Source organism: Myotis nattereri, assembly GCF_964212035.1.
Source record: "Myotis nattereri genome assembly, chromosome: 7".
In the NCBI taxonomy this organism is placed as follows: domain Eukaryota; kingdom Metazoa; phylum Chordata; class Mammalia; order Chiroptera; family Vespertilionidae; genus Myotis; species Myotis nattereri.
The window spans coordinates 74,330,280-74,345,713 of record NC_138082.1 but is presented as its reverse complement, the minus strand read 5'-3'; the positions used below and the strand labels follow the sequence as shown (position 1 = coordinate 74,345,713).

At 41.6% G+C, this 15,434-nt stretch overlaps 1 protein-coding gene across 1 annotated transcript in view; it reads left to right on the top strand.

Moving 5' to 3' along the window:
- LOC308521996 (thrombospondin type-1 domain-containing protein 7B-like) overlaps window positions 1–14,138 on the top strand; it is a 291,166-nt gene extending 277,028 nt beyond the window's left edge. The window contains exons 8-9 of the mRNA XM_081095199.1: window positions 6,662–6,795; window positions 13,354–14,138. Coding sequence (XP_080951325.1) covers window positions 6,662–6,795; window positions 13,354–13,555 — 336 coding nt within the window. The 3' untranslated portion in view covers window positions 13,556–14,138. The remainder of the gene's footprint in view (window positions 1–6,661; window positions 6,796–13,353) is intronic.
- Window positions 14,139–15,434: the final 1,296 nt, after the last annotated feature.

Here is a 15,434-nt window from a genome sequence, read left to right as displayed (position 1 = left end):
TCTTTACATGTAAAGGCAGTGGTTCCCTGTGGTTTTGATATGAGGAATTTATGTTCTTAACCTACATTGAAAACTTTCTAATCAGTGCTTTCAAATTCAACAGTTCTTTCACATGCAATGAAAACTTCATTAATCACAACATGGTATAAATTCATTTTACTAGTGGTGGTAACATGTCTGAGATTATATTATTCATTAAGACCACGGATAGAATTTGCTGGGGAATGCATTCGAGGGCCTCTTGCACCAGTGCTGTAGTCCTCAGGGTCTGCACATCCAGCTGGAACCTGCAGTTTTTAAGAGATGGAGAACTTACTAGTAGCTACCACCATTATTATTCTGATAAACATTTTATCGGCTAAAGTTCAACAATTTACTTGTCAATAATTTTTTCAGGTAATGCTGATTTAGTGTTATTAGGTTTATTTTATATTTTTAACATCAAAATTGAAAACAAAACGCATAATATTTAAAATCAATGGTGAAATTCACAAAGCCGGCATGGCGATCAGCTCAGAGCATCCCGAGGAAGTCTTTCGTTTGCTGTGCTAAAGAAGCGAGTGTGTGAAATGCCCAGGAAAAGGCCTCAGACTTGAGCATCTGGCCTATGGATCCCTGGACTCCCCTGCGTATGGATCCCTGGACTCCAAGATCTCCAGAAAAAGCCTTACCTCAAATGGAGCACTCTTGAGCAGCCCATAGCACATGATGAGTTGTTTTTCCCATAGATAACAATTTAAAATACTTGTGGATATTTTTTAACGCACCATCTTCACAAGGAGGATGACAATCATCTAAAACACTTAGGCCTGCTCTTGCTTTATACGTGAAAATTAGTTTTCTGAGACGCTTTTTGGGTTTTTGAAATTGTGAAAGGAAACTCTAGCCAAAGGCAAGGAATGCATTGCTCATGCAATATTTTTGCTATATAAAGTAATAGGCATCATCTACTACATAGACATCTTTGAACATTCTCTTCTTGGTTTTCCCTTTTTGGGAATTATAGATATTAGCATCACCTTTGTCACTGAGAAGATACAGTGGGGCCTTGACTTACGAGTTTAATTCGTTCCGAGACCGAGCTCGTTAAGGAGCTCGTTAACTCAAATTACTCTATCAACTCAGTGCAAAAAATCAGCCAAGAGACAGCTGGTATCTCAAAAAACTCGTTAGTTGGGACACTTGTAAGTCAAGGCCCCACTGTATTGACTGTCTCTCAGAGCATGGCGATGTGCCTGAACCAGCTAAACAGGCAGCCAGTGCACAATTAGCATCACCAGATTGGGATACTCAATCTCACTTTGGGGACCAGCCATGAATGACTCACTTAGCTTCTGCAAATGTTAGTTATTTTTCCCTGTAAATAGAGGTCAGACCAATATTGTCTAATTCAAATGACTGTGATAGTCAAGACCTAAAACATAGAATGTCTCTTATAAGCTATAATCTTTTACACGGCATTATGGTGCTGATCGGGGACTGTGATGGCACAGTGCAAAGCTCCTGGGTTCAATTGCATATGTTACACTGTGAATAAACAGATTTAAATGCCTGGTTAATAAAAATGGAAGCGAAAAGTTAATTGGTAATTGTGTAAATGTGATACTTTCCAGTCAGTCAGACGGGTCCTAATGGAGGAGAGTATAACTTAAGTTTCTGATTGAACAAGAAAAGGGGCAAATTTGGTAACTTGAAGGAAGGTGTTGCCCAGAAGATCCTTCTGAAGGGAAGCATGAGGCTTGGAGGAGGAAAGAGGGGAAGAGTAGATAAGGGATGAGGACCCTAGGCCTGAGCAGAGGCAAGTTTGCACGCCTTATGTTAAGGGCTCACATCTGAAGGAGAGGGGAATCTTTAATGCTATGTGAGCTCATCACTCCAGGGGACCAGTTCCTCCCCCCTTCCCATGGGACAGCCCCTGACTATGGCCCCAGATGGGCCTTTGAACCAATTTTCAAATGTAAAGTAGCCACAGAGTCCTTGGACTTGATAGCAGTTTCACTGGAGCAAAGGGTTGCCGCTACAGAAAAGCTGAGACCATGACTTTTCCTTGATTTGTCTTTGTTATTATTGTGCTTGGTGGATTGTTTGCCTCGTCTGAGCCCTTGAAGCCTAAGATTCTGATATGTAGCCGAAGCCTGTTTGGCTCAGTGGATGGAGCGTCGGCCTGCGGACTGGGGGGTCCCAGGTTCGATTCCGGTCAAGGGCATGTGCCTGGGTTGTGGGCACTTCCCCAGTGGGGGATGTGCAGGAGGCAGCCGATCGATGTTTCTCTCTCATCGATGTTTCTAACTCTCTGTCTCTCTCTCTTCCTCTCTGTAAAAAATCAATAAAATATATTAAAAAAAAAGATTCTGATATGTAATAATGACAGTAACTGATACCCAATTAGATTCCAATTGTTCCCCCAACTGAAGTCACTCTGAAGTTGAAGAGTGGTATCAGAAACCAATACCAAGTTAAACTGATCCGTTACCATGAGCAGTGGCCTACTCAATAATTATTAAGATTGGCTCAATGAATCCACTTATGATTATGACTCCAGAACTATCAAAATATAAAAACAGAATTCCCCAGTGAAGAAGTAATAAATAGGACTCATTACTGGGAGAATGTAATGTTAGCTCTCTCAGAGGATCTAGACTTTTCAGTGGCATTTTTAGCATCAATGACCCTATTAAACTCTGTTATTTTCTTCCTAATTCATGCCATTAAAACATGGTTTTCATTTAACTTCCCCATGGCTCATTTCTTTCCTTCAGAACATTTCCATATGATTCCCTGATAAAGCCCATGTTTTAACACATTTTCATTATAAAACTATAATCAGCAGCTGAGTAGCAATATGAAATAGGGAGAACATAGAGGGCTGACAGGGGAAGAAATCAGGCGTCTGGGTACTTCATTTTTTAATGTTATTTTATTGTTTAAAGTATTACAATTAGTAGTAAATATGTCTCCTTTTTTCCCCATTGACCTCCCCCCAGCTTCCCCTATGCCCCAGCACATGCCCTCACCCTCCCTCCCAGTGTCTTGCGTCCATTGGTTTTGCTTATATGCATGCATACAAATCCTTCGGTTGATCTCTTACCATCCTCCCCCCCAGTCCTCCCTTGCCTTCCTGCTGTTGTTTGACAGTCTGTTCAATGATTCTTTGCCTCTGTATCTATTTTTGTTCATCAGTTCATAATGTTCTTTATATCCCACAAATGAGTGAGCTTCCTTTTAGCCTCTTCCAGGTGTTGTGGATTCTCTAGTTAAGATTCCTTTGCCTGGTGGACAAGGCTCTAAGGCAGCCGTGGGCAAACTACGGCCCGCGGGCAGGATCCGGCCTGTTTGAAATGAATAAAACTAAAAAAAAAAAAAAAAAAAAAAAAAAAGACCGTACCCTTTTATGTAATGATGTTTACTTTGAATTTATATTAGTTCACACAAACACTCCATCCATGCTTTTGTTCCGGCCCTCCGGTCCAGTTTAAGAACCCATTGTGGCCCTCGAGTCAAAAAGTTTGCCCACCCCTGCTCTAAGGAGACAATTCTCACAATTGTTAAGGGATGGCCTTTTTTCCATTAACAAAATCATCACGTAGTGCCTTTTGACAAAATAGTGATTGCTATTCTTCACCAAAGCCCATAATGGAAAGAAAAGTTTTCATTTCCATTCCTTCTTATTGTCCTTTGAGCTTTGTAAAGTACCTCTTACATGTTCCATTTGGTGGGCTTATTTTCTCTAGAAAATTAACTAAGTGTCATTTAGCAACCTGGGCACATTCAAAAATTAGTTTAATTCAAGTGCTTATTGAGCACTACCCTCGTCTCCCTGTCTTGTGAAATACAGACATCATAGAAACATCGTCCCTGCCTGCCTGCGACTCACATATTTCTTTTTTAAGTAGTCACATAAATAACACTGCTATTCCAGATCTGACTCCTGGTTAAATATGCTGAGAGAAAAGCATATTTAGGTATGGAGAATACAAATTATGTTTCTTTGAGCATATTCTCAATATTACTTAAGATAAAAAGTAAACAGATATGGTATTAAGACTGAGGTAAAAAAAAAAAGGTGGGGGCTATGCTCATATGAGAGAATAGGAACATATAGATCAGTGGTTCTCAACCTTGGCTGCACATTAGAATCACCTCAGGAATCATTCCCAGGTGATTCTAATGTGCAGCCAAGGTTGAGAACCACTGATATAGAGGAATCAAAGTGATGACTTTTTAAATGTGTTTGCTCCCCTAGAACCCACCGCCCTAGCCACCACCACTGTCCCCACCCTGTACATGTGCATGTGACATTATAATGTAGCTACAAGTGTGCTTAAAACTGAGACTGTCACTTGAGTACCAAAAGCAAGGAAACATGGGAAACTGGAAACATGGGGAGGGCCTTATGGAAGTGGTGGGGTTTACTGTGGGTGTGCTTTGAAGGAAGGGTAGCGATTTATCAGCTAGAAGTGACAGTGTGAACGTCATTCAAATGGCTGATGCATACAGGGGGCATGTCAAGTAAACCCACGGGACTGGAGAACCTTCTTTAAGAGGAGCTATTTTTCCACCGTTAATCAAGAATGTGGTCACCATCGTCCTACATAGACCTACTCCCTGTCTTCCAGTAGCCTGTCACCAAGGTTAGCTACTCTGCCACAGGTGGAGATGGCTGGCGCATAAAGAATAAAAGCAGTAAATCAATCTATCACCAAGCGTTCAAGGTTTATATAAGAGATATATGCAACTAACACTTTTTCATTTTCCATCTGACCTTGGGGCTTTTGATGGTTGGAATTATATGCTCTGCTTAATATCGATAGTTTTAGAAAAATAGGTTCATCTCAGGGAGGTGAGCCCACCATTTGCTTACAGATGGACACATCAGGAGGTGTGGGGGAAATTGTTTTCAATGAATTTCTTCTCCATCCCATTTGTGCAAAGTGATTTGACAGACTTTCTTGTGTCTCATATGCAAATCAACAAGCTTTCTTTGAATTGTCTGATGCATATTAAGGAGCTTATAAAATGAACCTATAAATTTAGTGAGAGCTTCATGTCCAGGGTACAGTTGGGTCCACTAAACCTTCAATGGCTGTCAGCCCTGTTTCCTGGTGTCTGTTTGGGTGGGGTCATGTCTTTTCAATTTTATAGATTTTTCTCTTACCTCTAGCATCATCTGAGGTTTTTTTTTTTTAGCACTTTCCTCCCTTACACGTTATTCTAATGTAGGCACTGCTCCTAACCCTTTCATTTCATTCTTGTCGGCATTCACAGCAAGAAATGTGATTCTTTTATGACTTAATTCCTACTTTTCCCACACCCATTTCCACTTCTATTTTCCATCTCCTTTCATTTTGCCCTCACATATTTTTCACTTCGTGGTTTCCCTTATCCGTGTGCACTCTACATGAGAGCCAAATAGAACCCCGCAGATGAAAATAGTTTCTGACATTATTTGTGATTCCAAAGATGTAGTCTCGCAAATAACCTTTTCTCGTTTGATTCCCGTCTAACATGCTGACAGTGCTCCAATCTCGTCTTCTGATTATCCCATTACATAGTGCCTTCCCCTGCATTTAGTAGAAACTCGGAAGTAATGGTTCTATTTGGATAGCACTGCCTAGTCATCATTTACAATCTTATGGAATTAGAAAGGCGAGGGGAGGAAAGGATCCAGGCTTACGTTCTTATTTAAGAGGAAAGGCATTAATTAACTATTTGGGTAATGGGCTGAGCTACTCTTTATCAGCAGGCTAAACTAGAGTCATCGTTGTGGGCTAGAGCAACATATCACACCAGGGAATGGTTTTTTTCTTACCAAGGAAGAACACTGTGCTCTATATTGAGAACTAATACGTTTTAAATTCAACCTCTAAGGGGCAGACAAATTCATTGAACTACCCATCAATTTCAGGAATAAAATAATTACAAACAGATAGGAAGTAACCTAAGAATTAATTTATGGCATCCAGTGAATTTACCATGACATTGTAGGTATTCTCAGTCAGCAATCATGCACAGCCTCTGACAGTTAGACAGCATTTGTTGTGTGTGTGTGTGTGTGTGTGTGTGTGTGTGTGTGTGTGTGAGTTTTAGCTATTCTCTGAACACATCCTACAAATAGCTGCATTCAGATGAAGCCACAGTGCCCAGGAGGCTAAATGATTGCCTGCTAGCGTTGATCATTTGGGAGCCTAAAAAGAAATTTTCGGTGCAAAAATACCACTTTTCTTATGCATTCTAAAAACCTGTTATGTTCAGGAGTAAATTTCCCTTCCATGTATTTGTTTCAATTGACATCTTAAAGTACATCTGAGAATACAATACACCATGTAATTGAGAGCTGAACCGGCTAATAGATGCTGTGTGAGCTATTTGAGGAAACGAAATGATAATGGAATCCCTATTCTCATTGATGGGGAATGACTGTCCTTTGTTATCTTCTGCAAAGGCATACCCTCATATCTTATTGATTTCCCCGGTATGTTTCTTTAGGCAAATCCGTAATTTCAAAGAAGCCAAATATATCTTGCTTTGAAGGATATAATTGGCCGTTTGGACCAGAGTGTAGTTCTCAGATTATGCTCAGCAGGCTTTACAAAAAGAGAGGCATTTTTTCTCTAACTTGGGTAGTTTAACATACTTTTTTCCCCTTTGCTGCTCTCCACAGGTGCATGAGGCAGTCCCGTGTTACAGTGAGTGCAATCAGTATTCCTGGGCGGTAGAACACTGGTCCCCATGCAGAATCCACAACGAGCTGAGGCCCCTGCGCTGTGGTGGAGGAACGCAATCTAGGAAAATCAGGTGTGTGGGACGGAGGCATTTGGGGAAGGGGGCAGGGGGGCTCCGGCATTTCTGTGAAAACAACAGCGTTCTTTGCCAAGCACACTCTGACTTTCACACAGTGTACTCTGGCTTTTGCTCATCTTTAAGAATCCATGGAGCGCACGTGCCCTCCACTGCCAAAAGGGGGTAGGAATTCCTCAGCAATGAAGCCACCATCCTGACCGTTTCCTTCCAATGCCTTTGGTGGGCAGCCAATGGCATGGAGTGGCTGGCATCCCTTGGCTGACTCCTGGCCATCACTGTTAACAAACTAGGAGATGTGACCGTGTTGCCATGTTTCTCGTACGAAGAGGAGATTAGGACATAGACACACTCAGAGGAAGACACCAGGTGAGGGCCCAGTGAGAAGAGGGACACCCGCAAGCCCAGGATGGGGACCTCAAGAGAACCGATTCTGCCAGCACCTTGCCCTCTACTGCTAACTTCTACATTGTGAGAGCATACGTTTCTGTTCAGGCCACCCAGTCCGCGGCATTTTGTTATGACATCCCTTGCTAACTCACACATACTCACTGTGCCATGTGATTTATGTGCATGATCACATTTACTGGTAAATATGTGAAGCGGATTTTCCAGGTATTTTGCAATGCAACCATTATTGAGTTTAATAGCATGCTCTTCTTTTTTTCTTAAACCTCACCTGAGGATATTTTTTTCAGTGATTTTTAGAGAGAATAGAAGGGAGAGAGGGAGGGTAACAGGGAGAGAAGCATTAATTTGAGAGAGACACATTGTTTGCCTCCCGCATGCACTTCTACCAGGGTTGGGGATGGCAACCTGACACCCAGGTGCATGCCCTTGACTGAAAATAGAACTCATGACCCTTTAGTGCCCAGGTCAGTGCTCTAACCACTGAACCACGCCAGCAAGGGCAATAGCATGCTGTTGTAATACATGAAACGGCTGATCTGTTCTCTTTCTTCAAACCTACAGACTGGAGGACATCTTCATGGCTCATGCATGACTGCTATCAGTTATTAATTTAAAAAATAGGCTTTGAATCTTTGCCTTCTGTGATCAGGCGCTGTTCCAGGAACTGGGGATAAGGTGAACAAACAGTTCCTGTCCTCAAAGACATTAGTAGCAGAGAAAAAGTAGACACATAAGTAAATATATTGGAAAGTCTTTGCTACTAAATGCCAAGAAGAAACATAAAATTGGGTCAGAGAGATGATGGATACTATTTAGGAGAGGTTGACCAGCAATATTTGAGGAGAAACCCAAATAAATGAGGTTCTATAGAAAGAGGATTCCAGGGAGGAAGACGCATCCCAACCAGGAACCTTGTGGGCTTGTGATAACAAGGTAAATAACAAGCTTCCCCATGTGCTGGTACCAGTATTTAAATCATGTAGTCTTCTAGAACAAGGTAAAAGGAGATTATTCCTTTTGCTATCCTGGAAAGAGTAAAAAAAATATGTTTATGTGTATATGTGTATGTATGTGTGTATATATATATACACATATATATATCCATCCCACGTTCAAAGGCTGTTAAATCGCATTGTTTACCCATATCTTCAGAAAAAAATCACTTCTACTGTCATGGTAAACAACCTGCTTCCCTATTTATAATGGTCTGGCCCTCTAGCAACTTCACGAAATTATAGCTAATTTGCCTACAAACATCAGGTAGTCATAATAATCTGGCCACTCAGTGTATATGCCTAAGTGACCATCACAACCAAACAGACAACCGAATAGGCTACATGGGGCGACCAGGCCGGCGGGGGGGGGGGCAGTTAGGGGCCACCAGGCTGGCGGGGGGGGCGGCAGTTGGAGGCAACTAGGCCAGCAGGGGGAAGTTGGGGGTGACCAAGCCAACAGGGAGGGCAGTTAGGGGTGATAAGGCAGGCAGGCAGGTGAGCAGTTAGGAGACAGTGGTCCCGGATTGTGAGAGGGATGTCTGACTGCCGGTTTAGGCCCAATACCTGCAGTCAGACATCCCCCGAGGGGTCCCGGATTAGAGAGGGTACAGGCTGGGGCTGAGGGAACCCCCTCCCTCCCCTGTGCATGAATTTTGTGCACCGCCCCCTCTCTCTCTCTCTCTCTCTCTCTCTCTCTCTCTCTCTCTCTCTCTATATATATATATATATATATATATATATATATATATATATATATTCTCCTCTAGTGGCTCCAGGAAGAAATGTAGCTCTGACAAAGCACTGAGTTAGCCTAGTGAGATCCACACTGGATTTCTGTGTTTCAGAATGATCAGATAATAAACTTACATTGTTTGAGATATTAAGTTTGTGGTGATTTTTACAGTGTGTTGCCTTTAACTTAAATTCTTGTTTTCAGCATGATATTAAGGGACTGTGTATTTTCTAATCAAAAGGCCCTCGTTATGACCCCTTCTAGCTAATAAACTTTCAGTTCCCTGTGTTGGCAGAGAGGGACTCTCACTGAGCTATGTAGATTAGAGCAGGGGATCCCAGGGACCAGCTACTTAAACACACTTTCAATAAATTCTACAGTTTTTCAGCCTCTTTCATTCATATTTTCAGGTGTACTTAGTGACACAAATTCCCAAATAGCTCATGTGTTCTGTGGTGTAAATGGAGGTACTTTCTTGTTTTTCCTTGAAGAATTCGTATTCAGCTTTCCTGGTGTGATAAGGCAGTTAGCACTAGCCCATCCATTTTCCTTTTGTTGCCTTTGTCTTCTTGTTCTTTGTCCTCAAAGGGTAATGCCTTTTCCCTCCCTCTTGGTGTGTGTGTGGTGTGTGTGTGTAACAAATTATTCTGATATTGTTTTTGTGGCATATTGAGATGAAAAAAGACTGATGCATAACTTCAAGTAGTCACCATTGACCAGAAGTAGGCTTACCTCTTCTTCTCAGTGAAATGATAAAAGGACATCAGCTGAGAATATGTGGTCAAAATGCAAAGCAATTTCCAGCTTTAAATTTGTCCAGGGAAAGAGAAAAAAGCCACCTTGTGGTCCCTCCTTCCACTATTGACTGTTACTGCAGGATAAATTAAAGTCTAAGGATAACTCTGTACCATGCCTCCCTATATAGGAAATCATTACATACTTATGTCTTCTCTCTGTCTGCTGTTTTCTCCTACCCTCCTTTATGCATTGCTTTCCCATTACTTAGCACCTACTAAAGTTTATTTTATTTTGTGCCTAGTGACTGACTACAATTTTCCTAAAATTTTAAACAATTATTAATATATATATGTAAAAAGACTCCTACTATGTAGAACAAATCACTTCAGCACAGCATGATGTGGGGAGTACCAAAAGCTCTCCTGCACACCCCCCTTAAGGTGTTTTCTCCATGGCTGTGGCCTTGTGTCTGAAATACCCAGGCCAGCAAATGGCACCTTTTATCCCATCATCATGGTCACCTTCACCTTTACTCTGATCATTATCACTCCAAGAACATATTGGTAACAATAAAGATCCTGCCTGTCATTGTTTCAGTTGTGTGCACCAGCATCCAGGCAAGGGCCTGGTGCACTGTAAACCCTTAAAAATATTTACTAAGTGAATTATTACTAACAAAGAATAACATTTTATACCAACACCTAGCAAAAGAGCCTGTACATACCAAGCCGTTATTAAATACTTTTGAGAAAATACTTTTAAAATAATCTAATTGATAGCCTATATCATAAAAGGCTAATATGCAAATCGACCAAATGGCAGAATGACCGGTCGCTATGACATGCACTGATCACCAGGGGTCGGATTCTCAACTCAGGAACTGTCCCCTGGGGGTCAGTGCGCTCCCACAGGGGGAATGCTGCTCAGCCAAAAGCCAGGCTCACTGCTGGCGAGTGCAGCTGTGGTGGTGGGAGCCTCTCCTGCCTTTGTGGCAGCAAGGATGTCCAATTGACGACTTAGGCCCGTTCCCTGGACTGCAAGAGAGCACAGGCCGAGCTGAGGGACACCTCCACCCCCCCTCCCCCGCCAAGTACATGAATTTCATGCACCAGGCCTCTAGTCCCATCTAATAAAAGAGTAATATGAAAATTGACCATTACTCCAACACACAAGATGGCCACACCCATGTGGACACAAAATGGCCAGCACAAGATGACCGGCAGGGGAGGACAATTGTGGGCTATCAGGCCAGCAGGGCAGGGCAGGGCAGTTGGGAAGGACCAGGCCTGCAGGGGAGGGCAGTTGCGGGGGGACCAGGCTGGCAGGGAAGGACAGGAGCAATCGGGCCAGCAGAGGAGGACAGTTAGGGGCAATTGGGCTGGCATGGGAGCAGTTAGGCGTCAATCAGGCTGGCTGGGGAGTGGTTAGGGCAGGGGTGGGTTGACTCGAGGGCCACAATGGGTTCCTAAACTGGACCGGAGGGCCGGAACAAAAGCATGGATGGAGTGTTTGTGTGAACTAATATAAATTCAAAGTAAACATCATTACATAAAAGGGTACGGTCTTTTTTTTCCAATAGTTTTATTCATTTCAAATGGGCCGGATCCGGCCCGCGGGCCACAGTTTGCCCACGGCTGGGTTAGGGGTTGATCAGACTGGCAGGCAGAAGCAGTTAGGGGAAATCTGGCAGGCAGGCAGGCAAATGGTTGGGAGTCAGCAGTCCTGGATTGTGAGAGGGATGTCCGACTGCCCGTGTAGGACCGATCCTACCAGCATTAGGACATCCCTCAAGAGGTCTCAGATTGGAGAGGGTACAGGCTGAGCTGAGGTACACCCCCCCCCCCTCCAAATTTCATGCACTGGGCTTCTAGTATAATATAAATACAGAGAAAGATCACATCATAGAGGCATAGCTTGATTACTTTTCATAATGTGAACACACTTTTGTAACTGCCCAGAGACCAAGACACAAGATACTACCAGGACCACCTAAGCCCCTGTCAGTCAGTAACCCCAAATGTAATCACTATTCTGACTTCTGAGACCACAGAAGAGTATTGTCCATTTCACTTTATATGAATGGTATTATAAAGAAGGTTCTTTTGTGTCTAGCTTCTTTTGTTTAATATTATATTTATAAGCTTTACCCATACTCCTATATGCAACCCTAGTTCATGCATTCTCACCACTGTATAGCATGTAATTGTGTTAATTTATCACAATGTATTTACTTTATGTTGCTGGTTGCATAGTCTAGGTCAGTGGTCGGCAAACTCATTAGTCAACAGAGCCAAATATCAAGAGTACAACGATTGAAATTTCTTTTGAGAGCCAAATTTTTAAAACTTAAACTATATAGGTAGGTACATTGCTATTAACTTAATTAGGGTACTCCTAAGGCTTAAGAAGAGCCACACTCAAGGGGCCAAAGAGCTGCATGTGGCTCACGAGCTGCAGTTTGCTGACCACGGGTCTAGGTGAACTGTTTCTAGTTTGGCTGATTATGAATAGTGGTGTCATGAACATTTTCAGTCATAGTATGGTGCATGTTTTTCCACATTTGTTTTGCAGAGGAATATAAAATTGAGATTGTTGGAATACACTGTATGTGTATGTTTAGTTTTAGTAGATACTGTCACCTAATTTACCAAAGAGTTTGTGCTCCAACTAGCAGAGTTAGAAGAGTAAAAATTTCTCCACATTCTTACCAACGTTTTGATATATATATATTTTTTGTTTTTATTTAAGTCATTCTGGTGGATGTATATAGTGGTATAAGACTTGGGTTTTCATTTGATGGTATCAACATCATGATCATTTATTTAACTTTCACCAGCATTTATCTCAGAGCCCGACACCAGGGAGTCCAAACAACTATAATGTGTGCATCTGTATCTTGTGCACAAAAATGCTTGCTCATTGTCCTTTGGTTTATGGCAGGGGTCCTCAAACTTTTTAAACAGAGGGCCAGTTCACTGTCCCTCAGACTGTTGGAGGGCCAGACTATAGTTTAAAAAAACTATGAACAAATTCCTGTGCACACTGCACATATCTTATTTTGAAGTAAAAAAACAAAATGGGAACAAATACAATATTTGTATTTGCATGTGGCCCGCGGGCCTTAGTTTGAGGACCCCTGGTTTATGGCATCAAAACTTCCTATTGATTTACAGAAAACACCTAAAAGAAAAACATGTTCAATTAATATTCACTTTACTTTGTCCTGACCTTAAATGTGTTGGACACAGATTAGGGGGGCGTAGGTGATATGATAAGAGATAGAAGTCTAGGGAAGGTTTGAGGGACTCATGGCAACCAGAGGTCCTGGCTATTACAAAGTGATGGGTTCATTCTGAAAAGGAGCACCTTCAAGCTTTGCTACAATAAAAAGAAAATTCACTCTGTGCTGGACCTGAGCAAACATATTGTAGGTCTCTTTAGAGTGAGAGGTGTTCAAGGACAGTAGTTATCTCTGGTCCCTGTTTATCTTTCCTGCTCTGCGGAATAAAGGGCTCAGCACAGAGTTATCACTCCGTGAAGGCCCACTGGAATTTTTTTCCTGGTTTCTATGCTCATTTTATGTTATGTTTGAGGAGTAAGTATGATACCTCATGACTATTTTAAATGTACTCTCTACTGTTTGAAGTAATCACATTATGTTGTGGTCTTGCCTCACAGATGTGTGAACACGGCCTCCAGTGAAGGTGGGGCAGTAAATAGCAGCCTCTGCAACCAGGACGAGATGCCCCCAGAAACCCAGCCCTGCTCCCTTCTGTGCCCCAGTGAATGCGTCATGTCCGAGTGGGGAACCTGGAGCAAGTGCCCACAGGTAACTCTTTCCCCTGCCAGGGCCCTAATCCCACGGTGCGGCCTGCGCTAGATGGCCACAGTGCTGCTCTCAAAACCATTCTTCTAGTCCTGGAGGAAAATATTGTTGCCTAAGAAAGGAAAAGAAAAAGAGACTTCAGCTATAAAGACTGAGCAATTTAAAATGCCAGTGCCTCTTTTTAGGCATTTATCAAGGGAACCGAACAGGGAAAATGAGCCTATAATGATGATGCTAGGATTCGAACGCACTCCCATTGTTAAAGTGGTCTCTCAAGTCCTCAAACGATTCTCATTGTCATCTCTTGGTCCTGTTCCATTTTTATCGTGGCAGAATCAATTTTATCTTAGGAGCTCAAGTCCGCTGTGTAATTTAGCTTCTGTTAGTGATGATCTGTTTTTGTCTTTTGCTGTTGTTCCCGAAGATGTGGTGTTCTTTGGCCATATTTTCCCAGAACTTAACAAAAACAAACCTGTTTTGACGTCCAAAGAATTAGCCTTCATTGTTCTTTTAAAAAAAATGAAAACATAACCAAATATGCCAAAATGAATATTCTTCAAGTAATGTGGTTCACTTTAATAGTCTCAGAAGATAAATTTCAGTGTTGTATTAGACTTATATTTCTGCCTAAAGCACTGAAAAATAAAATTAGGATAAGGAACATATTATATGGGTCCAAATATGAGGAAGGAAAGTAGGATCTTTGAATTCAGTGGTGGTACTGATGTTTGTGGAAAGCTTATATAAAATCTTCATACACATGAAGTCCATTGTACAGATGAAGAAACTGATCCGCAGGCAGGCTAAGTAGCTTACACAAGGGTCCACAGTGACTAAGTGATGCAGCTGGGCATGAACCTATTCTCTCTGAGGAAGCCAGAGCCTTTGCTCTCACAACCTCGGTTCACTTCTCTTAGAAGAATTGAGGTAGATTTAGACTCAATATTTCTCTTGCTTTAAGATGCAACATTTTTTAAAGAACAGAGTGAGTTATTTTAGCAAGTTATAATAATCTGTATGATTATACCATGACTGAGTACATATAATCACAGTTTAGAAAGTGTGGTAGCCTACACTTTTTATTAATCAACTTGCAGAAGAATTAACAACCTGAAGAAGTTTAATTAAATGTAGAGGCCGTGATTTCTCTCACTTCTTTTTTTCTAATTTGCTCACAGCAGAATCCATTAAGCTGTGAGCACTTTGCAATGAAAATGTTGCCCTCTTAAGTCAAAGTGCTGACTACTAAGTGAAAATGTTTGCTGGAGGAGTGTTTTGGCAGTGTCGTGGTGACTGGCGTTGTGTGCTTGCTTCTTTGGGTTTCTAAGGGACACTTTTCTTTAAGGCTTGCTTTTCTAAACACAGTCACTCTATTTTTTGAGTGTTTGTTAATTGGAGACAGAGAAAATATTTTAACCTCCTTTTGTGCATCTGGAAGATGACATAGGTACTTGCTTGTCACCATGGGGTTGTCCTTCACCTGCTTATATATCTTTGAAGATATGTAGTAATAATGATAATAATAATAATAATGTAAAAGCAATAACAATAATAGTTATGACAACAGCAACAACAACTTTCATTGAGCGCATCTTCAGTAAACAACATTGTGCTGGAGTTAAACAACACTATGTTCTGATGCTAGACATTATCCATGGTCACTCAGGTCTGACAGAGCATGTTCTTCCTCAGATGTCCCTCATTCTCTAGTATAAATAAAGACTTTAAAGTGGAAAAATGTTAATTAGTACTCACAACTTATATCTCTATATATGTTGCATAATTTTAATAAATTGCCACATCTTAGCATAATGCGCCAACATCATAGATGCTTAAACAGTACTTGGCAGTGATCATGATCATGATAATGGCAAAGTTAGCAAGCGGGATCTTTATGACTAAAGTGTAATTAGCACATTAATGTGCATTTTCT